The sequence below is a fragment of the Salmo trutta genome, chromosome 15 (assembly GCF_901001165.1).
Source record: "Salmo trutta chromosome 15, fSalTru1.1, whole genome shotgun sequence".
NCBI classification, from domain to species: Eukaryota; Metazoa; Chordata; class Actinopteri; order Salmoniformes; family Salmonidae; genus Salmo; species Salmo trutta.
Window position 1 is genome coordinate 63,078,712 of NC_042971.1, and position 22,929 is coordinate 63,101,640.

The window sequence follows — 22,929 nt, forward strand, 5'->3', positions numbered from 1 at the left end:
GCAAATTCAATTTAAAGCAGGGAGTACATGATTCTGATAGCTGTTTCATTTTGCAAGATGTTTGTGGAAATTGGCTGTTTTGTTCTTTGTGCTTGGAGTTTTGAGTACCTGAGATATAGTTTTCAGCAACCGTGTGTTAATAACAACGAGGGCGTAGTTCTGTTTTAATTCTATATTCTTTCTCCCCTTTCTCCTTCCAGCAGCCTAGCTGAACATTCATACGTCAGCCTGAAAAATGTCTGTCTCTTCAGCGATCCCTCGACTCAGCTGCTTCTGCTGCCAGCTGCTGCACATACATGGCCAGTCACAGAGAGGGAGGGAGGGAGAGAGTGGGAGGAGAGAGAGAGAGAGATAGAGAGAGAATGTGAGCAGCATGCAGCAGGCAGGGAGCAGGCTTAGTTCAGGCACATGGCCAGTGAATGAGAAAGCTATTTTTTCTCTCTTCAGCACGCAAATACACACTCTCTCACTCTGACTGGATTATTGCAACTACAGGACACATACAGGACCTCTGTACCCTTATCTGCCTTGACGCCAGATATCCCCGGACCCAGACCCTAACCCAGGCAGGCAGCCCACCTCTCTCCCCCTGCTAAGCTGTCATTGACCTCTCTCTCCTGTGTCCGACAGGATGGCTGAGGCTGAACTTCACAAGGAAAGGCTCCAAGCCCTCGCGGTAAGTCCCAAAAACGTATTCCTCTACTTCTCTGTCTCTTTTTCTCTACCTCTCTCTCTCTACCTCTCTCTCTCTACCTCTCTCTACCTCTCTCTCTCTACCTCTCTCTCTCTACCTCTCTCTCTCTACCTCTCTCTCTCTCTACCTCTCTCTCTCTACCTCTCTCTCTCTACCCTCTCTCTCTCTACCCTCTCTCTCTACCTCTCTCTCTACCTCTCTCTCTCTACCTCTCTCTCTACCTCTCTCTCTACCTCTCTCTCTCTACCTCTCTCTCTCTACCTCTCTCTCTACCTCTCTCTCTACCTCTCTCTCTCTACCTCTCTCTCTCTCTCTCTCTCTCTCTCTCTACTCTCTCTCTTACCTCTCTCTCTCTACTACCTCTCTCTCTCTCCTACCTCTCTCTCTACCTCTCTCTCTCTACTCTCTCTCTACCTCTCTCTCTCTAACCCTCCTCTCTACCTCTCTCTCTCTAACCCTCCTCTCTACCTCTCTCTATCTAACCCTCCTCTCTACCTCTCTCTCTCTAACCCTCCTCTCTCTCTAACCTCTCTCTCTACCTCTCTCTCTCTACCTCTTTCTCTACCTCTCTCTCTCTACCTCTCTACCTCTCTCTCTACCTCTCCTCTACCCTCTCTCTCTACCTCTCTCTCTCTACCTCTCTCTCTCTAACCTCTCTCTACCTCTCTCTCTACCTCTCTCTCTCTACCTCTCTCTCTCTACCTCTCTCTCTACCTCTCTCTCTCTACCTCTCTCTCTACCCTCTCTCTCTCTACCTCTCTCTCTCTACCTCTCTCTCTACCTCTCTCTCTCCTCCCTGTCTCCATAGTCTATCTGAAAGAGTCAATGCTAGCGTGATTCTATTGTTCATTCTCAACTGATTTCCCTTTGAGTTGTTGAGGGAGGAAAACTTTTGTCGGAAAGTTGGTGGAAATGGAAAATGCCAACAACAAAAAAAGAAAGTGTGATTTTTTTTGTTGTTGTGTGGATTAAAGTGTGATTTTGTTGTTGTTGTTGTGTGGATTAAAGTGTGACTGTTATTTTTATTAAATAAGACTCTTCCCTAAGTACAACAGTTCATTTGTGTTTGTTGAGCGGTTGGTTCACAGTTTAACGCAAAAGAATTGTGCAGAAAATCTCCCAGTAAAAAGAAAATGTCAGTAGCGCTCTGCTCTGAGCTGAGTTGGAGAGGAGAGCAACAGTTGTACCAGATACGCTGAGAGTTACTAAATTTGGCGCCAGTGAGCGTCTAGCACATACACACACACACACACAAACACACACACACACTCACACACACACACACACACACACACACACACACACACACACACACACACACACACACACACAGAAACACACACAAAAAACACACACACACAGAAACACACACACACACACACAGAAACACACACATACACAGAAACTAATACACACAGAAACACACACATGCTACACACAAGTAAGAAGCAACAAGCAACAGATGGAAAAACTATTATGGCCATTCTGCTCCTCAATACAGTAACATATCAGGATATGGCCATGCTGTTCCTCAATACAGTAACATATCAGGATATGGCCATGCTGTTCCTCAATACAGTAATATATCAGGATATGGCCATGCCGTTCCTCAATACAGTAATATATCAGGATATGGCCATGCTGTTCCTCAATACAGTAACATATCAGGATATGGCCATGCTGTTCCTCAATACAGTAACATATCAGGATATGGCCATGCTGTTCCTCAATACAGTAACATATCAGGATATGGCCATGTTGTTACTCAATACAGTAATATATCAGGATATGGCCATGTTGTTACTCAATACAGTAATATATCAGGATATGGCCATGCTGTTACTCAATACAGTAACATATCAGGATATGGCCATGCTGTTCCTCAATACAGTAACATATCAGGATATGGCCATGCTGTTCCTCAATACAGTAGCATATCAGGATATGGCCATGCTGTTCCTCAATACAGTAACATATCAGGATATGGCCATGTTGTTACTAGTGATGGGGGGAATCAATATCGGGATATGGTGAGGTCCCTCAGTATGGTGGTAATATGGTATGGTGGTAATATGGTATGGTGGTAATATGGTATGGTGATAATATAGTCCCGTGTGGCTCAGTTGGTAGAGCATGGTGTTTGCAACGCCAGGGTTGTGGGTTCGATTCCCACGGGGGACCAGTATGGAAAAAATGTATGAAATGTATGCACTCACTACTGTAAGTCGCTCTGGATAAGACCGTCTGCAAAAATGACTAAAATGTAAAATAATATGGTATGGTGGTAATATGGTATGGTGAGGAACCCTCAATATGGTATGGTGATAATATGGTATGGTGAGGTCAATCAGTATGGTAATAATATGGTGAGGTCCCTCAGTATGGTAATAATATGGTATGGTGGTAATATGGTATGGTTGTAATTTGGAAGGGTGGTAATATGGTATGGTGAGGTCCCTCAGTATGGTGATAATATGGTATGGTGAGGTCCCTCAGTATGGTGGTAATATGGTATGGTGAGGTCCCTCAGTATGGTGGTAATATGGTAGGGTGGTAATATGGTAGGGTGGTAATGTGGTAATATGGTATGGTGAGGTCCCTCAGTATGGTGGTAATATGGTATGGTGGTAATATGGTATGGTGGTAAAATGGTATGGTGAGGTCCCTCAGTATGGTGGTAATATGGTATGGTGAGGTCCCTCAGTATGCTGGTAATATGGTATGGTGGTAATATGGTATGGTGATAGTGCGGTGAGGTCCCTCAGTATGGTGGTAATATGGTATGGTGGTAATATGGTGGTAATATGGTATGGTGAGGTACCTCAGTATGGTGATAATATGGTATGGTGGTAATATGGTATGGTGAGGTCCCTCAGTAGGGTGATAATATGGTATGGTGGTAATATGGTATGGTGATAATATGTTATGGTGGTAATATGGTGGTAATATGGTATGGTGGTAATATGGTATGGTGATAATATGGTGGTAATATGGTATGGTGGTAATATGGTATGGTGGTAATATGGTATGGTGATAATATGGTATGTTGGTAATATGGTATGGTTATATTATGGTATGGTGGTAATATGGTATGGTGATAATATGGTATGGTGGTAATATGGTATGGTGAGGTCCCTCAGTATGGTGGTAATATGGTATGGTGATGTCCCTCAGTATGGTGATAATATGGTATGGTGGTAATATGGTATGGTGATAATATGTTATGGTGATAATATGGTGGTAATATGGTATGGTGATAATATGGTGGTAATATGGTATGGTGGTAATATGGTATGGTGGTAATATGGTATGGTGAAAATATGGTATGGTGATAATATGGTATGGTGATAATATGGTGGTAATATGGTATGGTTATATTATGGTATGGTGGTAATATGGTATGGTGATAATATGGTATGGTGGTAATATGGTATGGTGAGGTTCCTCAGTATGGTGGTAATATGGTATGGTGAGGTTCCTCAGTATGGTGGTAATATGGTATGGTGGTAATATGGTATGGTGATAATATGGTATGGTGGTAATATGGTATGGTGAGGTCTCTCAGTATGGTGATAATATGGTATGGTGGTAATATAGTATGGTGATAATATGGTATGGTGGTAATATGGTATGGTGATAATATGGTATGGTAGTAATATGGTTTGGTGAGGTCCTTCAATATGGTGATAATATGGTATGGTGATAATATGGTATGGTGGTAATATGGTATGGTGGTAATATGGTATGGTGGTAATATGGTATGGTGATAATATGGTATGGTGGTAATATGGTATGGTGGTAATATGGTATGGTGATAATATGGTATGGTGGTAATATGGTATGGTGAGGTCCCTCAGTATGGTGGTAATATGGTATGGTGAGGTCCCTCAGTATGGTGGTAATATGGTATGGTGATAATATGGTATGGTGGTAATATGGTATGGTGGTAATATGGTATGGTGATAATATGGTATGGTGAGGTCCCTCAGTATGGTGGTAAAATGGTATGGTGATAATATGGTATGGTGGTAATATGGTATGGTGGTAATATGGTATGGTGATAATATGGTATGGTGAGGTCCCTCAGTATGGTGGTAAAATGGTATGGTGAGGTCCCTCAGTAGGGTGGTAATATGGTATGGTGATAATATGGTATGGTGATAATATGGTATGGTGGTAATATGGTATGGTGGTAATATGGTATGGTTATAATATGGTATGGTGATAATATGGTATGGTGAGGTCCCTCAGTAGGGTGGTAATATGGTATGGTGATAATATGGTATGGTGATAATATGGTATGGTGGTAATATGGTATGGTGGTAATATGGTATGGTGGTAATATGGTATGGTGGTAATATGGTATGGTGATAATATGGTATGGTGGTAATATGTTATGGTGAGGTCCCTCAGTATGGTGATAATATGGTATGGTGATAATATGGTATGGTGGTAATATGGTATGGTGATAATATGGTATGGTGATAATATGGTATGGTGAGGTCCCTCAGTATGGTGGTAATATGGTATGGTGAGGTCCCTCAGTAGGGTGGTAATGCGGTATGGTGATAATATGGTATGGTGGTAATATGGTATGGTGGTAATATGGTATGGTGATAATATGGTATGGTGGTAATATGGTATGGTGGTAATATGGTATGGTGGTAATATGGTATGGTGAGGTCCCTCAGTATGGTGATAATATGGTATGGTGATAATATGGTATGGTGGTAATATGGTATGATGATAAAATGGTATGGTGGTAATATGGTATGGTGATAATATGGTATGGTGAGGTCCCTAAGTATGGTGATAATATGGTATGGTGAGGTCCCTCAGTATGGTGGTAATATGGTATGGTTGTAATATGGTATGGTGGTAATATGGTATGGTTATAATATGGTATGGCGGTAATATGGTATGGTGATTTCCCTCAGTAGGGTGGTAATATGGTATGGTGATAATATGGTATGGTGATAATATGGTATGGTGGTAATATGGTATGGTGATAATATGGTATGGTGGTAATATGGTATGGTGGTAATATGGTATGGTGAGATCCCTCAGTATGGTGATAATATGGTATGGTGGTAATATTGTATGGTGGTAATATGGTATGGTGGTAATATGGTATGGTGATAATATGGTATGGTGAGGTCCCTCAGTATGGTGGTAATATGGTATGCTGATAATATGGTATGGTGGTAATTTGGTATGGTGGTAATATGGTATGGTGAGGTCCCTCAGTATGGTGGTAATATGGTATGGTGAGGTCCCTCAGTAGGGTGGTAATATGGTATGGTTATAATATGGTATGGTGGTAATATGGTATGGTGATAATATGGTATGGTTATAATATGGCATGGTGGTACTATGGTATGGTGATAATATGGTATGGTGGTAATATGGTATAGTGGTAATATGGTATGGTGGTAATGTGGTATGGTGAGGTCCCTCGGTATTGTGATAATATGGTATGGTGGTAAGATGGTATGGTGGTAATATGGTATGGTGATAATATGGTATGGTGAGGTCCCTCAGTATGGTGGTAATATGGTATGGTGGTAATATGGTATGGTGAGGTCCCTCAGTATGGTGGTAATATGGTATGGTGGTAATATGGTATGGTGATAATATGGTATGGTGGTAATATGGTATGGTGAGGTTCCTCAGTATGGTGGTAATATGGTATGGTGAGGTTCCTCAGTATGGTGGTAATATGGTATGGTGGTAATATGGTATGGTGAGGTCCCTCAGTATGGTGGTAATATGGTATGGTGGTAATATGGTATGGTGTTAATATGGTATGGTGGTAATATGGTATGGTGAGGTCCCTCAGTATGGTGGTAATATGGTATGGTGGTAATATGGTATGGTGGTAATATGGTATGGTGAGGTTCCTCAGTATGGTAATAATATGGTGAGGTTCCTCAGTATGGTAATAATATGGTGAGGTCCCTGGCCATTCCCAGCCCTAGTTGTTACTTCCCATTCTGAGTTGTACATCAACATCCTGTTTCGAAGGCACAAAAGCAATACCGCAACGAATATGGCAAAGCAATTAACTCTTTGTCTTCAGTACAAAGTGTTCTGTTTGGGATAAATCCAATACAACCCATTACTGAGTACTACTGATCATATTTTCAAGCATAGCGGGTTTGCTTGTAATCTTTAAGGACTTGGGAGTTTTTCAGGATAAAAAATATACGGAATGGAGTTAAGCACAGGCAAAGTCCTAGAGGAAAACCTGGTTCAGTCTGTTTCCACCAGACACTGGGAGATGAATTTACCTTTCAGACGGACAACAACCTAAAAAAACAATTCAAAATGTACACTTGAGTTGCTTACAATTTTGACTTAAACCTACTTTAGAATCTATGGCAAGACCTGGATATTGCTGTCTGACAATGACCAACAACCAATTTGACAGAGCTTGAAGAATGTTTCAAAGAATAATGGTCAAATGTTACAAAATCCAGGTGTGGAAAGGTCTCAGAGACTTACCCAGAAAGACTCACAGCTCATAGAGACTTACCCAGAAAGACTCACAGCTCTTAGAGACTTACCCAGAAAGACTCACAGCTCATAGAGACTTACCCAGAAAGACTCACAACTCATAGAGACTAACCCAGAAAGACTCACAGCTCATAGAGACTTACCCCAAAAAGACTCACAGCTCATAGAGACTTACCCAGAAAGACTCACAGCTCATAGAGACTTACCCAAAAAGACTCAAAGCTCTTAGAGACTTACCCAGAAAGACTCACAGCTCATAGAGACTTACCCAGAAAGACTCACAACTCATAGAGACTAACCCAGAAAGACTCACAGCTCATAGAGACTTACCCAGAAAGACTCACAGCTCTTAGAGACTTACCCAGAAAGACTCACAGCTCTTATAGACTTACCCAGAAAGACTCACAGCTCATAGAGACTTACCCAGAAAGACTCACAGCTCTTAGAGACTTACCCAGAAAGACTCACAGCTCATAGAGACTTACCCAGAAAGACTCACAGCTCTTAGAGACTTACCCAGAAAGACTCACAGCTCATAGAGACTTACCCAGAAAGACTCACAGCTCATAGAGACTTACCCAGAAAGAATCACAGCTCATAGAGACTGACCCAGAAAGACTCACAGCTCTTAGAGACTTACCCAGAAAGACTCACAGCTCATAGAGACTTACACAGAAAGACTCACAGCTCTTAGAGACTTACCCAGAAAGACTCACAGCTCTTAGAGACTTACCCAGAAAGACTCACAGCTCATAGAGACTTACCCAGAAAGACTCACAACTCATAGAGACTAACCCAGAAAGACTCACAGCTCATAGAGACTTACCCAGAAAGACTCAGAGCTCATAGAGACTTACCCAGAAAGACTCACAGCTCATAGAGACTTACCCAGATAGACACACAGCTCATAGAGACTTACCCAGAAAGACTCAAAGCTCTTAGAGACTTACCCAGAAAGACTCACAGCTCATAGAGACTTACCCAGAAAGACTCACAACTCATAGAGACTAACCCAGAAAGACTCACAGCTCATAGAGACTTACCCAGAAAGACTCACAGCTCTTAGAGACTTACCCAGAAAGACTCACAGCTCTTAGAGACTTACCCAGAAAGACTCACAGCTCATAGAGACTTACCCAGAAAGACTCACAGCTCTCAGAGACTTACCCAGAAAGACTCAAAGCTCTTAGAGACTTACCCAGAAAAACTCCCAGCTCTCAGAGACTTACCCAGAAAGACTCACAGCTCATAGAGACTTACCCAGAAAGACTCACAGCTCTTAGAGACTTACCCAGAAAGACTCACAGCTCATAGAGACTTACCCAGAAAGACTCACAGCTCATAGAGACTTACCCAGAAAGACTCACAGCTCATAGAGACTTACCCAGAAAGACTCACAACTCATAGAGACTAACCCAGAAAGACTCACAGCTCATAGAGACTTACCCAGAAAGACTCACAGCTCTTAGAGACTTACCCAGAAAGACTCACAGCTCTTAGAGACTTACCCAGAAAGACTCACAGCTCTTAGAGACTTACCCAGAAAGACTCACAGCTCATAGAGACTTACCCAGAAAGACTCACAGCTCTCAGAGACTTACCCAGAAAGACTCAAAGCTCTTAGAAACTTACCCAGAAAAACTCCCAGCTCTCAGAGACTTACCCAGAAAGACTCACAGCTCATAGAGACTTACCCAGAAAGACTCACAGCTCTTAGAGACTTACCCAGAAAGACTCACAGCTCATAGAGACTTACCCAGAAAGACTCACAGCTCATAGAGACTTACCCAGAAAGACTCACAGCTCTTAGAGACTTACCCAGAAAGACTCACAGCTCATAGAGACTTACCCAGAAAGACTCACAGCTCTTAGAGACTTACCCAGAAAGACTCACAGCTCATAGAGACTTACCCAGAAAGACTCACAGCTCATAGAGACTTACCCAGAAAGAATCACAGCTCATAGAGACTGACCCAGAAAGACTCACAGCTCTTAGAGACTTACCCAGAAAGACTCACAGCTCATAGAGACTTACACAGAAAGACTCACAGCTCTTAGAGACTTACCCAGAAAGACTCACAGCTCTTAGAGACTTACCCAGAAAGACTCACAGCTCATAGAGACTTACCCAGAAAGACTCACAACTCATAGAGACTAACCCAGAAAGACTCACAGCTCATAGAGACTTACCCAGAAAGACTCACAGCTCATAGAGACTTACCCAGAAAGACTCACAGCTCATAGAGACTTACCCAGATAGACGCACAGCTCATAGAGACTTACCCAGAAAGACTCAAAGCTCTTAGAGACTTACCCAGAAAGACTCACAGCTCATAGAGACTTACCCAGAAAGACTCACAACTCATAGAGACTAACCCAGAAAGACTCACAGCTCATAGAGACTTACCCAGAAAGACTCACAGCTCTTAGAGACTTACCCAGAAAGACTCACAGCTCTTAGAGACTTACCCAGAAAGACTCACAGCTCATAGAGACTTACCCAGAAAGACTCACAGCTCTCAGAGACTTACCCAGAAAGACTCAAAGCTCTTAGAGACTTACCCAGAAAAACTCCCAGCTCTCAGAGACTTACCCAGAAAGACTCACAGCTCATAGCGACTTACCCAGAAAGACTCACAGCTCTTAGAGACTTACCCAGAAAGACTCACAGCTCATAGAGACTTACCCAGAAAGACTCACAGCTCATAGAGACTTACCCAGAAAGACTCACAGCTCATAGAGACTTACCCAGAAAGACTCACAACTCATAGAGACTAACCCAGAAAGACTCACAGCTCATAGAGACTTACCCAGAAAGACTCACAGCTCTTAGAGACTTACCCAGAAAGACTCACAGCTCTTAGAGACTTACCCAGAAAGACTCACAGCTCTTAGAGACTTACCCAGAAAGACTCACAGCTCATAGAGACTTACCCAGAAAGACTCACAGCTCTCAGAGACTTACCCAGAAAGACTCAAAGCTCTTAGAAACTTACCCAGAAAAACTCCCAGCTCTCAGAGACTTACCCAGAAAGACTCACAGCTCATAGAGACTTACCCAGAAAGACTCACAGCTCTTAGAGACTTACCCAGAAAGACTCACAGCTCATAGAGACTTACCCAGAAAGACTCACAGCTCATAGAGACTTACCCAGAAAGACTCACAGCTCATAGAGACTTACCCAGAAAGACTCACAACTCATAGAGACTAACCCAGAAAGACTCACAGCTCATAGAGACTTACCCAGAAAGACTCACAGCTCTTAGAGACTTACCCAGAAAGACTCACAGCTCTTAGAGACTTACCCAGAAAGACTCACAGCTCATAGAGACTTACCCAGAAAGACTCACAGCTCTCAGAGACTTACCCAGAAAGACTCACAGCTCATAGAGACTTACCCAGAAAAACTCCCAGCTCTCAGAGACTTACCCAGAAAGACTCACAGCTCATAGAGACTTACCCAGAAAGACTCACAGCTCATAGAGACTTACCCAGAAAGACTCACAGCTCTTAGAGACTTACCCAGAAAGACTCACAGCTCATAGAGACTTACCCAGAAAGACTCACAGCTCTTAGAGACTTACCCAGAAAGACTCACAGCTCTTAGAGACTTACCCAGAAAGACTCACAGCTCATAGAGACTTACCCAGAAAGACTCACAGCTCATAGAGACTTACCCAGAAAGACTCACAGCTCATAGAGACTTACCCAGAAAGACTCACAACTCATAGAGACTAACCCAGAAAGACTCACAGCTCATAGAGACTTACCCAGAAAGACTCACAGCTCTTAGAGACTTACCCAGAAAGACTCACAGCTCTTAGAGACTTACCCAGAAAGACTCACAGCTCTTAGAGACTTACCCAGAAAGACTCACAGCTCATAGAGACTTACCCAGAAAGACTCACAGCTCTCAGAGACTTACCCAGAAAGACTCAAAGCTCTTAGAAACTTACCCAGAAAAACTCCCAGCTCTCAGAGACTTACCCAGAAAGACTCACAGCTCATAGAGACTTACCCAGAAAGACTCACAGCTCTTAGAGACTTACCCAGAAAGACTCACAGCTCATAGAGACTTACCCAGAAAGACTCACAGCTCATAGAGACTTACCCAGAAAGACTCACAGCTCATAGAGACTTACCCAGAAAGACTCACAGCTCTTAGAGACTTACCCAGAAAGACTCACAGCTCTTAGAGACTTACCCAGAAAGACTCACAGCTCATAGAGACTTACCCAGAAAGACTCACAGCTCTCAGAGACTTACCCAGAAAGACTCAAAGCTCTTAGAAACTTACCCAGAAAAACTCCCAGCTCTCAGAGACTTACCCAGAAAGACTCACAGCTCATAGAGACTTACCCAGAAAGACTCACAGCTCTTAGAGACTTACCCAGAAAGACTCACAGCTCATAGAGACTTACCCAGAAAGACTCACAGCTCATAGAGACTTACCCAGAAAGACTCACAGCTCATAGAGACTTACCCAGAAAGACTCACAACTCATAGAGACTAACCCAGAAAGACTCACAGCTCATAGAGACTTACCCAGAAAGACTCACAGCTCTTAGAGACTTACCCAGAAAGACTCACAGCTCTTAGAGACTTACCCAGAAAGACTCACAGCTCATAGAGACTTACCCAGAAAGACTCACAGCTCTCAGAGACTTACCCAGAAAGACTCAAAGCTCTTAGAGACTTACCCAGAAAGACTCACAGCTCATAGAGACTTACCCAGAAAGACTCACAGCTCTTAGAGACTTACCCAGAAAGACTCACAGCTCATAGAGACTTAACCAGAAAGACTCACAGCTCATAGAGACTTACCCAGAAAGACTCACAGCTCTTAGAGACTTACCCAGAAAGACTCACAGCTCATAGAGACTTACCCAGAAAGACTCACAGCTCTTAGAGACTTACCCAGAAAGACTCACAGCTCATAGAGACTTACCCAGAAAGACTCACAGCTCTTAGAGACTTACCCAGAAAGACTCACATCTCTTAGAGACTTACCCAGAAAGACTCACATCTCTTAGAGACTTACCCAGAAAGACTCACAGCTCTTAGAGACTTACCCAGAAAGACTCCCAGCTCTTAGAGACTTACCCAGAAAGACTCACAGCTGTAATCACTGCCAAATGTGCTTCTCCAAAGTATTGACTCAGGGGTGTGAATACTTATGTAAATTAGATATTTCTGTATTTCATTTTCAGAAATGTGTAAAAACATGTTTTCAAATTTGTCATTATAGGATATTGTGTGTAGATGGGTTAATTTAACACAACAACATGTGGAAAAAGCCAAGGAGTATGAATCCTTTCTGACAGCACCATATATACTTGACTCCACTGAATACTGTACAGCTCTACATATTCTGCCATGGGGTTGAAGGTTAAGAGGGCTGTTTGTCATTTTAGTAAACCTTATTCCCATTCAACATTTTCCAATAGAATTATGTTAGCAGGCTCTGAGCCATCATGTGTTAAATGGGAAACTCCACCCAAAAACAATCTTTTGGTTTCATTTGTTCTTTGTTGACATAGTCCCGAAATGTTTTGATTGTCAGCAATCAAGTTTTCAAGAGATGTAACTTTCAAAATACTGAAACCATCCCCGTATAATGCATTTTGCATCATTTGATGCTGCGTTTTGTATCAGATGATGCAAAATGCTTCATATTGAGATAGTTTATGTATTTTGAAAGTTACATATCTTGATAACTTGATTGCTGACATATACCAAAATATAGTTTTAGTGGAATTTTCCTTTAAGGGTTGTTGTGTGAGTCAGATCTGGCTTCAAGCACTATTTGAAAATGTTGAAATACTTTGAGATTTTGCTTTAGCCTGTCTGAAGTGCCAGATTAGTGGGATTTGCCGGTGTTTAACTGTTCTACTGATCCAGTATTTGAAATGATGTGAAAAAGTATTTGAAGCCAGGTTTGGTGTGAGTGTCTAATGACTGAGATGAGGAGGGTTTATGTATAGAGTCAGAACAGCTCTCTAATGGAGATCCACCTACACAATGTATCCCAAATGGAACCCTATTCCCTATATAGTGCACTACTTTAGACCAGAGCCCTATGGAACCCTATTCCCTATATAGTGCACTACTTTAGACCAGAGCCTATGGTGTCTGTATAGGGAATATGGTTGCCATTTGGGAAGCAACCCATTCAAGCAGAGCAGGGGAAGAGAGAGAGAGAGAGGGAGAGAGAGACAGAGACAGAGAGGGAGAGAGAGAGAGAGAGCGTAGAGCCTGTATGAGTAGAACCCAGCCCTGTATGAGTAGAACCCAGCCCTGTATGAGTAGAACCCAGCCCTGTATGAGTAGAACCCAGCCCTGTATGAGTAGAACCCAGCCCTGTATGAGTCTAACCCAGCCCTGTATGAGTCTAACCCAGCCCTGTATGAGTAGAACCCAGCCCTGTATGAGTCTAACCCAGCCCTGTATGAGTAGAACCCAGCCCTGTATGAGTCTAACCAGCCCTTAGTACCCCTGTATGAGTCCCCTGTTGAGTCTAACCAGCCCTGTAGAGGTCTAACCAGCCCTGTATGAGTAGAACCCAGCCCTGTATGAGTAGAACCCAGCCCTGTATGAGTCTAACCCAGCCCTGTATGAGTAGAACCCAGCCCTGTATGAGTAGAACCCAGCCCTGTATGAGTAGAACCCAGCCCTGTATGAGTAGAACCCAGCCCTGTATGAGTCTAACCCAGCCCTGTATGAGTAGAACCCAGCCCTGTATGAGTAGAACCCAGCCCTGTATGAGTCTAACCCAGCCCTGTATGAGTAGAACCCAGCCCTGTATGAGTCTAACACAGCCCTGTATGAGTAGAACCCAGCCCAGTATGAGTAGAACCCAGCCCTGTATGAGTAGAACCCAGCCCTGTATGAGTCTAACCCAGCCCTGTATGAGTCTAACCCAGCCCTGTATGAGTAGAACCCAGCCCTGTATGAGTCTAACCCAGCCCTGTATGAGTAGAACCCAGCCCTGTATGAGTAGAACCCAGCCCTGTATGAGTAGAACCCAGCCCTGTATGAGTCTAACCCAGCCCTGTATGAGTCTAACCCAGCCCTGTATGAGTCTAACCCAGCCCTGTATGAGTAGAACCCAGCCCTGTATGAGTAGAACCCAGCCCTGTATGAGTAGAACCCAGCCCTGTATGAGTCTAACCCAGCCCTGTATGAGTCTAACCCAGCCCTGTATGAGTCTAACCCAGCCCTGTATGAGTCTAACCCAGCCCTGTATGAGTAGAACCCAGCCCTGTATGAGTCTAACCCAGCCCTGTATGAGTAGAACCCAGCCCTGTATGAGTAGAACCCAGCCCTGTATGAGTCTAACCCAGCCCTGTATGAGTAGAACCCAGCCCTGTATGAGTAGAACCCAGCCCTGTATGAGTCTAACCCAGCCCTGTATGAGTCTAACCCAGCCCTGTATGAGTAGAACCCAGCCCTGTATGAGTAGAACCCAGCCCTGTATGAGTAGAACCGAGCCCTGTATGAGTCTAACCCAGCCCTGTATGAGTCTAACCCAGCCCTGCATGAGTAGAACCCAGCCCTGTATGAGTCTAACCCAGCCCTGTATGAGTAGAACCCAGCCCTGTATGAGGAGAACCCAGCCCTGTATGAGTCTAACCCAGCCCTGTATGAGTAGAACCCAGCCCTGTATGAGTCTAACCCAGCCCTGTATGAGTAGAACCCAGCCCTGTATGAGTAGAACCCAGCCCTGTATGAGTAGAACCCAGCCCTGTATGAGTCTAACCCAGCCCTGTATGAGTAGAACCCAGCCCTGTATGAGTCTAACCCAGCCCTGTATAAGTCTATCCCAGCCCTGTATGAGTAGAACCCAGCCCTGTATGAGGAGAACCCAGCCCTGTATGAGTCTAACCCAGCCCTGTATGAGTAGAACCCAGCCCTGTATGAGTAGAACCCAGCCCTGTATGAGTCTAACCCAGCCCTGTATGAGTCTAACCCAGCCCTGTATGAGTCTATCCCAGCCCTGTATGAGTAGAACCCAGCCCTGTATGAGTAGAACCCAGCCCTGTATGAGTCTAACCCAGCCCTGTATAAGTCTATCCCAGCCCTGTATGAGTAGAACCCAGCCCTGTATGAGTAGAACCCAGCCCTGTATGAGTCTAACCCAGCCCTGTATGAGTATAACCCAGCCCTGTATGAGTAGAACCCAGCCCTGTATGAGTCTAACCCAGCCCTGTATGAGTAGAACCCAGCCCTGTATGAGTCTATCCCAGCCCTGTATGAGTAGAACCGAGCCCTGTATGAGTAGAACCGAGCCCTTTAGGACCGAGCACTCAGGCTAGATTTGATCCAAAAGCAAAGGGAAGACCGACTGGCTGGTTGTCATACATGATAGTTTCCATTCATACTTTTCATGTTTGTTATGGTTTAGTAGTTACACTCTCCTTTCCTCCCCCTCCTTTCATTTCCTTTCATCCCCTCCCCTCCCCTCTTCCCCCTCCTCTCTTCCCCCTCCCCTCCACTCACCTCCTCTCCTCCTCCCCCTCCTCTCTTCTCCCTCCCCTCTCCTCCTCCCCCTCCTCTCCTCTCTCTTTCCCCGTCCTTTACTCTCTTCCCTCTCCTCCCTTCCCTCGCCTCCCTTTCCTCTCCTCTCTTTCACTCCTGTCTTCTCTTCCCCCTCTCCTCCACCCTTCTCTCCTCTCCTCTCCTCTCGTCCCCCTCCTCCCCTCTCTTCCCCCTCCTCTCATCTCATCTCCTCTTCCTCCCCTCCCCCCTCTTTTCTACCTGTCCTCTCTCCTCTCCTCCACTCCCCATTCTCTCCTCCCCCTCCTTTCTTCTCTCCCTTCCACACACAACCCTCTCTCTCACAGTGAGAGGTCCCATGTACTGAATGATCCCCAGCTGACTGAATGATTAGAGCATACCTAACGTCCATGTGGTCTTACCATTATGAACCAACAAAACAGCTGATATTGAGGTTTATAGGTTGATCACATATGCTGCTGCTACTCTGTTTATCATATATCCTGTTACCTAGTCACCTTACCCTTATACATGTCTACCTCTATCACTCCAAATCAAATTTTATTGGTCACGTACACATGGTTAGCAGATGTTAATGCGAGTGTAGCGAAATGCTTGTGCTTCTAGTTCTGACAGTGCAGTAATATCTAACAAGTAATCTAACAATTCCCCAACAACTACCTAATACACACAAGTGTAAAGGAATGAATAAGAATATGTCCATACAGATGAAGTCAGAAGTTTACATACACTTAGGTTGGAGTCATTAAAACTCGTTTTTCAACCACTCCACAGATTTCTTGTTTACAAACTATAGTTTTGGCAAGTCGGTTAGGACATCTACTTTGTGCATGACACAAGTAATATTTCCAACAATTGTTTACAGACAGATTATTTCACTTATTATTCACTGTATCACAATTCCAGTGGGTCAGAAGTTTACATACAATAAGTTGACTGTGCCTTTAAACAGCTTGGACAATTCCATAAAAAGATGTCATGGCTTTAGAAGCTTCTGATAGGCTAATTGACATAATTTGAGTCAATTGGAGGTGTACCTGTGGATGTATTTCAAGGCCTACCTTCAAACTCAGTGCCTCTTTGCTTGACATCATGGGAAAATCAAAAGAAATCAGCCAAGACCTCAGAAAAAAAATTGGAGACCTCCACAAGTCTGGTTCATCCTTGGGAGCAATTTCCAAACCCCTGAATGTACCACGTGATTTTGTTTTGATTTTCCCAGGACGGGACCTGATGTTATCATGGTGGACAGGATGGGACCTGATGTTAACATGGTGGACAGGACGGGACCTGATGTTAACATGATGGACAGGATGGGACCTGATGTTATCATGATGGACAGGATGGGACCTGATGTTAACGTGATGGACAGGATGGGACCTGATGTTAACATGATGGACAGGATGGGACCTGACGTTAACATGGTGGACAGGATGGGACCTGATGTTAACATGGTGGACAGGATGGGACCTGATGTTAACATGATGGACAGGATGTGACCTAATTACATTTTACATTTACATTTACATTTAAGTCATTTAGCAGACGCTCTTATCCAGAGTGACTTACAAATTGGTGCATTCACCTTATGATATCCAGTGGAACAACCACTTTACAATAGTGCATCTAAATCTTTTAAGGGGGGGGGGGGTTAGAAGGATTACTTTATCCTATCCCAGGTATTCCTTAAAGAGGTGGGGTTTCAGGTGTCTCCGGAAGGTGGTGATTGACTCCGCTGTCCTGGCGTCGTGAGGGAGCTTGTTCCACCATTGGGGTGCCAGAGCAGCGAACAGTTTGGACTGGGCTGAGCGGGAACCGTGCTTCCTCAGAGGTAGGGGGGCCAGCAGGTCAGAGGTGGATGAACGCAGTGCCCTTGTTTGGGTGTAGGGCCTGATCAGAGCCTGAAGGTATGGAGGTGCCGTTCCCCTCACAGCTCCGTAGGAAAGCACCATGGTCTTGTAGCGGATGCGAGCTTCAACTGGAAGCCAGTGGAGAGAGCGGAGGAGCGGGGTGACGTGAGAGAACTTGGGAAGGTTGAACACCAGACGGGCTGCGGCGTTCTGGATGAGTTGTAGGGGTTTAATGGCACAGGCAGGGAGCCCAGCCAACAGCGAGTTGCAGTAATCCAGACGGGAGATGACAAGTGCCTGGATTAGGACCTGCGTCGCTTCCTGTGTGAGGCAGGGTCGTACTCTGCGAATGTTGTAGAGCATGAACCTACAGGATCAGGTCACCGCCTTGATGTTAGTGGAGAACGACAGGTTGTTGTCCAGGATCACGCCAAGGTTCTTAGCACTCTGGGAGGAGGACACAAGGGAGTTGTCAACCGTGATGGCGAGATCATGGAACGGGCAGTCCTTCCCCGGGAGGAAGAGCAGCTCCGTCTTGCCGAGGTTCAGCTTGAGGTGGTGATCCGTCATCCACACTGATATGTCTGCCAGACATGCAGAGATGTGATTCGCCGCCTGGTTATCAGAAGGGGGAAAGGAGAAGATTAATTGTGTGTCGTCTGCATAGCAATGATAGGAGAGACCATGTGAGGATATGACAGAGCCAAGTGACTTGGTGTATAGCGAGAATAGGAGAGGGCCTAGAACAGAGCCCTGGGGGACACCAGTGGTGAGAGCGCGTGGTGCGGAGACAGATTCTCGCCACGCCACCTGGTAGGAGCGACCTGTCAGGTAGGACGCAATCCAAGCGTGGGCCGCGCCGGAGATGCCCAACTCGGAGAGGGTGGAGAGGAGGATCTGATGGTTCACAGTATCAAAGGCAGCAGATAGGTCTAGAAGGATGAGAGCAGAGGAGAGAGAGTTAGCTTTAGCAGTGCGGAGAGCCTCCATGACACAGAGAAGAGCAGTCTCAGTTGAATGCCCAGTCTTGAAACCTGACTGATTAGGATCAAGAATGTCATTCTGAGAGAGATAGCAGGAGAGCTGGCCAAGGACGGCACGTTCAAGAGTTTTGGAGAGAAAAGAAAGAAGGGATACTGGTCTGTAGTTGTTGACATGGGAGTGTAGGTTTTTTCAGAAGGGGTGCAACTCTCGCTCTCTTGAAGACGGAAGGGACGTAGCCAGCGGTCAAGGATGAGTTGATGAGCGAGGTGAGGTAAGGGAGAAGGTCTCCGGAAATGGTCTGGAGAAGAGAGGATCAGCAGGTTATGTTCTGCTTCATGCTCTTAGTCTTAGATGGTCATTGGAAGCTTCTGATCACAGCCAACATGCTAAGTAATCACAGTGCCATCACATCACAGACCGTATGCTAAGTAATCCCAGTGCCATCACATCAGAGGGTCCGTATCAGTGGCGTAGTACAGTTCATTTTATAGATTTCTTTCAATAATATTTGTTTTTTTTGTAATGGAGTAGAGTTGAAACATGTGCAGTTTGATAGTTATTCTCAATCTATTTTACACCTTCTGCCAAGAGGCTAAGACATATTTATGTTCAATTCTAATGACTATTGTTCCTTAGAGGCAGCATAGGGGAATCACTAGAGATCTGTAGAGGCAGCATAGTGTAATTACTAGAGATCTGTAGAGGCAGCATAGGGGAATAACTAAAGCTCTGTAGAGGCAGCATAGGGGAATCACTAGAGATCTGTAGAGGCAGCATAGGGGAATCACTAAAGCTCTGTAGAGGCAGCATAGTGTAATTACTAGAGATCTGTAGAGGCAGCATAGGGGAATCACTAAAGCTCTGTAGAGGCAGCATAATGTAATCACTAGAGATCTGTAGAGGCAGCATAGTGTAATCACTAGAGCTCTGTAGAGGCAGCGTAGTGTAATCACTAGAGCTCTGTAGAGGCAGCATAGTGTAATCACTAGAGCTCTGTAGAGGCAGCATAGTGGAATCACTAGAGCTCTGTAGAGGCAGCATAATGTAATCACTAGAGCTCTGTAGAGGCAGCATAGTGTAATCACTAGAGCTCTGTAGAGGCAGCATAGGGGAATCACTAGAGCTCTGTAGAGGCAGCATAATGTAATCACTAGAGCTCTGTAGAGGCAGCATAGGGGAATCACTAGAGCTCTGTAGAGGCAGCATAATGTAATCACTAGAGCTCTGTAGAGGCAGCATAGGGGAATCACTAGAGCTCTGTAGAGGCAGCATAATGTACATTTACATTTATATTTTAGTCATTTAGCAGACGCTCTTACCCAGAGCGACTTACAGTATGTAATCACTAGAGCTCTGTAGAGGCAGCATAATGTAATCACTAGAGCTCTGTAGAGGCAGCATAGGGGAATCACTAGATATCTGTAGAGGCAGCATAGTTTAATTACTAGAGGCAGCATAGTGTAATCACTAGAGCACTGTAGAGGCAGCATAGGGGAATCACTAGAGCTCTGTTTGAGGCAGCGTAGTGTAATCCCTAGAGCTCTGTAGAGGCAGTGTAGTGTCACTAGAGCTCTGTAGAGGCAGCGTAGTGTAATCACTAGAGCTCTGTAGAGGCAGCATAGGGGAATCACTAGAGATCTGTAGAGGCAGCATAGGGGAATCACTAGACCTCTGTAGAGGCAGCATAGGGGAATCACTAGAGCTCTGTAGAGGCAGCATAGTTTAATTACTAGAGCTCTGTAGAGGCAGCATAGTGTAATCACTAGAGCTCTGTAGAGGCAGCGTAGTGTAATCACTAGAGCTCTGTAGAGGCAGCATATTGTCACTAGAGCTCTGTAGAGGCAGCATAGTGTAATCACTAGAGCTCTGTAGAGGCAGCATAGTGTAATCACTAGAGATCTGTAGAGGCAGCGTAGTGTAATCACTAGAGCTCTGTAGAGGCAGCATAGTGTCACTAGAGCTCTGTAGAGGCAGCATAGGGGAATCACTAGAGCTCTGTAGAGGCAGCGTAGTGTAATCACTAGAGATCTGTAGAGGCAGCATAAGGGAATCACTAGAGCTCTGTAGAGGCAGCATAGAGGAATCACTAGAGCTCTGTAGAGGCAGCATAGTGTCACTAGAGCTCTGTAGAGGCAGCATAGGGGAATCACTAGAGCTCTGTAGAGGCAGCGTAGTGTAATCACTAGAGATCTGTAGAGGCAGCATAGGGGAATCACTAAAGCTCTGTAGAGGCAGCATAGTGTAATTACTAGAGATCTGTAGAGGCAGCATAGGGTAATCACTAAAGCTCTGTAGAGGCAGCATAGTGTAATTACTAGAGATCTGTAGAGGCAGCATAGGGGAATCACTAAAGCTCTGTAGAGGCAGCATAATGTAATCACTAGAGATCTGTAGAGGCAGCATAGTGTAATCACTAGAGCTCTGTAGAGGCAGCGTAGTGTAATCACTAGAGCTCTGTAGAGGCAGCATAGTGTAATCACTAGAGCTCTGTAGAGGCAGCATAGTGGAATCACTAGAGCTCTGTAGAGGCAGCATAATGTAATCACTAGAGCTCTGTAGAGGCAGCATAGTGTAATCACTAGAGCTCTGTAGAGGCAGCATAGGGGAATCACTAGAGCTCTGTAGAGGCAGCATAATGTAATCACTAGAGCTCTGTAGAGGCAGCATAGGGGAATCACTAGAGCTCTGTAGAGGCAGCATAATGTAATCACTAGAGCTCTGTAGAGGCAGCATAGGGGAATCACTAGAGCTCTGTAGAGGCAGCATAATGTACATTTACATTTACATTTTAGTCATTTTGCAGACGCTCTTACCCAGAGCGACTTACAGTATGTAATCACTAGAGCTCTGTAGAGGCAGCATAATGTAATCACTTGAGCTCTGTAGAGGCAGCATAGGGGAATCACTAGATATCTGTAGAGGCAGCATAGTTTAATTACTAGAGGCAGCATAGTGTAATCACTAGAGCTCTGTAGAGGCAGCATAGGGGAATCACTAGAGCTCTGTAGAGGCAGCATAGGGGAATCACTAGAGATCTGTAGAGGCAGCATAGGGGAATCACTAGAGCTCTGTTTGAGGCAGCGTAGTGTAATCCCTAGAGCTCTGTAGAGGCAGCGTAGTGTCACTAGAGCTCTGTAGAGGCAGCGTAGTGTAATCACTAGAGCTCTGTAGAGGCAGCATAGTGTAATCACTAGAGCTCTGTAGAGGCAGCATAGGGGAATCACTAGAGATCTGTAGAGGCAGCATAGGGGAATCACTAGAGCTCTGTAGGGGCAGCATAGTGTAATCACTAGAGCTCTGTAGAGGCAGCATAGGGGAATCACTAGAGATCTGTAGAGGCAGCATAGGGGAATCACTAGAGCTCTGTAGAGGCAGCATAGGGGAATCACTAGAGCTCTGTAGAGGCAGCATAGTTTAATTACTAGAGCTCTGTAGAGGCAGCATAGTGTCACTAGAGCTCTGTAGAGGCAGCATAGTGTAATCACTAGAGCTCTGTAGAGGCAGCGTAGTGTAATCACTAGAGCTCTGTAGAGGCAGCATAGTGTCACTAGAGCTCTGTAGAGGCAGCATAGTGTAATCACTAGAGCTCTGTAGAGGCAGCATAGTGTAATCACTAGAGATCTGTAGAGGCAGCGTAGTGTAATCACTAGAGCTCTGTAGAGGCAGCATAGGGGAATCACTAGAGCTCTGTAGAGGCAGCATAGTTTAATTACTAGAGCTCTGTAGAGGCAGCATAGTGTCACTAGAGCTCTGTAGAGGCAGCATAGTGTAATCACTAGAGCTCTGTAGAGGCAGCGTAGTGTAATCACTAGAGCTCTGTAGAGGCAGCATAGTGTCACTAGAGCTCTGTAGAGGCAGCATAGTGTAATCACTAGAGCTCTGTAGAGGCAGCATAGTGTAATCACTAGAGATCTGTAGAGGCAGCGTAGTGTAATCACTAGAGCTCTGTAGAGGCAGCATAGTGTCACTAGAGCTCTGTAGAGGCAGCATAGGGGAATCACTAGAGCTCTGTAGAGGCAGCGTAGTGTAATCACTAGAGATCTGTAGAGGCAGCATAAGGGAATCACTAGAGCTCTGTAGAGGCAGCATAGAGGAATCACTAGAGCTCTGTAGAGGCAGCATAGTGTCACTAGAGCTCTGTAGAGGCAGCATAGGGGAATCACTAGAGCTCTGTAGAGGCAGCGTAGTGTAATCACTAGAGATCTGTAGAGGCAGCATAGGGGAATCACTAGAGCTCTGTAGAGGCAGCATAGGGGAATCATTAGAGCTCTGTAGAGGCAGCGTAGTGTAATCACTAGAGATCTGTAGAGGCAGCATAGGGGAATCACTAGAGCTCTGTAGAGGCAGCGTAGTGTAATCACTAGAGC

The 22,929-nt window shown here is 44.9% G+C and overlaps 1 protein-coding gene across 4 annotated transcripts in view; it reads left to right on the plus strand.

The window, feature by feature from the left end:
- Nucleotides 1–357: 357 nt before the first annotated feature.
- Nucleotides 358–22,929, plus strand: part of palm2akap2 (PALM2 and AKAP2 fusion) — a 166,338-nt gene continuing 143,766 nt past the window's right edge. The window contains exon 1 of one of the 4 annotated variants that reach the window (XM_029692452.1): nt 358–676. In XM_029692452.1, the coding sequence (XP_029548312.1) occupies nt 632–676 (45 nt within the window). In that variant the 5' untranslated portion in view covers nt 358–631. The remainder of the gene's footprint in view (nt 677–22,929) is intronic. The other 3 variants (XM_029692451.1, XM_029692453.1, XM_029692455.1) reach the window with 3 other exon arrangements.